The sequence below is a fragment of the Dasypus novemcinctus genome, chromosome 16, assembly GCF_030445035.2.
Source record: "Dasypus novemcinctus isolate mDasNov1 chromosome 16, mDasNov1.1.hap2, whole genome shotgun sequence".
In the NCBI taxonomy this organism is placed as follows: domain Eukaryota; kingdom Metazoa; phylum Chordata; class Mammalia; order Cingulata; family Dasypodidae; genus Dasypus; species Dasypus novemcinctus.
The window spans coordinates 19,947,546-19,949,493 of NC_080688.1; the positions used below are offsets into that span (position 1 = coordinate 19,947,546).

Below are 1,948 nucleotides of genomic sequence, written 5' to 3' on the forward strand. Positions count from 1 at the left end.
TGGGCCCTCCTCTTAATGTAAAGGTCATGACACTTCCAAGATATGGTAATGAACAGTGCCTCCTATCTATCCCCCAACCTCATGCCAATAGGAAGTAGGATGGAGAATCAGGGTCCAAGAGAGTCTCCAAAGCACGATAGCAAAAGGTACCTAGCAGTGCACATAATGGTCCTCATTTCTGAATCTGAGGACCCTTCTTTGAAAGAAGAAGTGGCCAGGGGTGTCTACATGTGAAAGCTAAAGATTTGTTGCTTTATACTGAAGTGCAGGTGAAAGCATAAACAGATATTGGAGACAGAGTGGCAGGCATACCTGGCTAGGCCACTTCATATTCCTTCTGGCCACTCACTTTCCCTGTTTTGTGTGTCCTCCCTTACTTCCTGATCCCTAGAAACCCTGAGAGTATTTACAGTTAGCTCCTTGGAAATTTTAGTGAAACTTCCCAATAGAAGTGTGGTCAATTCCCACTGGGGCAAGTACATAATTTAATCTGTCCTATGAATGACCCTCTTGTCCTTGCTCATTTTACCTTATTCCCAAAGTCATTTACTTGAAATTATCTCCTTAACATCTAGAAAATATTACCATGGTCATTTTCTTTCATTTACCAAATGTGGAAAACATCCTCCTGAGGGCCACTTTTACATCCCTGTTACGAAGTGTATAGATGAGTGGGTTTAAGGAAGGGCTGACTGCTGTGTACAGGACAGTGACTACTTTGACATTTTCCATGGAGGATCCAGACCCTGGGAGTAAGTAGGTGTAGATAAGGGTGGAGTAGTACATGCAGACCACCAGGAGGTGGGAGGAGCAAGTGGAGAAGGCACGGTGCTTTCCCTCAGCTGAATGGATTCGCAGGATGCTGGAGATGATGAAGGCATAGGACATCATGGTGAGCAGAAAGTTGGCCACCCCAAAGAAAATGTTTGTCATGACTACCATGACATTGTTCACATACTTTGAACCACAGGCAAGCAGCAGAAGCACGGAAACTTCACACAAGAAGTGAGGGATCTGATTGGGGCCACAGAATGTTAGTCTTGCCATCAAGCCAGTATGTACTGAGGAATCAACAACACTAACAGCCCACATGCTGCCTGCCAGCAGGGCACAGAGGGGCCTGCTCATCATCGTGCCATAGTGCAAGGGCTTGCAGATGGCCACATAGCGGTCATAGGCCATTATGGTTAGCAGCAGCAGCTCAGCCCCCAGGAACCATGTCAGGAAGAAGAGCTGGGTCATGCAGCCTCTGTAGGAGATGGTGCTGCCCTTGCCCATCAGGTTCTCCAGCAACTTGGGGAGAACAGTGGATGTGCAGACAATATCCAGGATGGCCAAGTTGGTGAGAAAGAAGTACATTGGAGTGTGGAGAGCTGGGTTCATGCAGATGGCCATGAGGATGAGGCTGTTCCCTGCAAGAGCAGTCAGGTAAAGGAGGAGAAAGAGAGCAGAGAAGGGACCTTGGAGCCAGGGATTTTCTGTGAATCCCTGCAGGACAAACTCCTCCAGGGCCGTATGGTTTTTTGTCACCATTAAGGGAATGAAACTCTCCCAGGGGTCCTAGGAATCAGCAGATGCCTGGGCAGAGGAAAGCACAAGGACTGAGTAGGAGATTTGTGCTCTTCACATGCCAGTCTTCTAAGACTCTTCAAGGGTGTTTGTGGTGGTCCCTTTGCCCTAGGAAACACATGGATAAGAGATTACTGTACATCCCTGCATTAAGAGAGACAACCAAAGGATTAAGTCTCCCCTATAGGTCTCCCTCCCATATCAGCCTTCCCAGGCATATAGAACCCCTTCTCCATGTCAGCTTCTCCTTCCATTGCTCAGAATTTACACAGAAAATGAAGCCAGTTTTCACTTTAATTGTGAACATTTTCAGACTATTCAAACAACTTAGAGATGGCTCTTAGACCTCTGGATACTGTGCTTGTCTACAAGTGTCATG

The 1,948-nt window shown here is 47.0% G+C and overlaps 1 protein-coding gene across 1 annotated transcript; it reads right to left on the reverse strand.

The window, feature by feature from the left end:
- Window positions 1-600: 600 nt before the first annotated feature.
- On the reverse strand, window positions 601-1,533 carry LOC101420860 (olfactory receptor 13A1-like). Its single transcript, XM_004447958.2, has one exon. The coding sequence runs from the start codon at window positions 1,531-1,533 to the stop codon at window positions 601-603; it is 933 nt and encodes a 310-aa protein (XP_004448015.1).
- Between the last annotated feature and the right edge of the window lie 415 nt (window positions 1,534-1,948).

Coding starts and splice junctions, on each gene's coding strand:
- LOC101420860 (XM_004447958.2), bottom strand. CDS start 1,533: ATGGTGACAAAAAACCATACGGCCCTGGAGGAGTTTGTCCTGCAGGGA.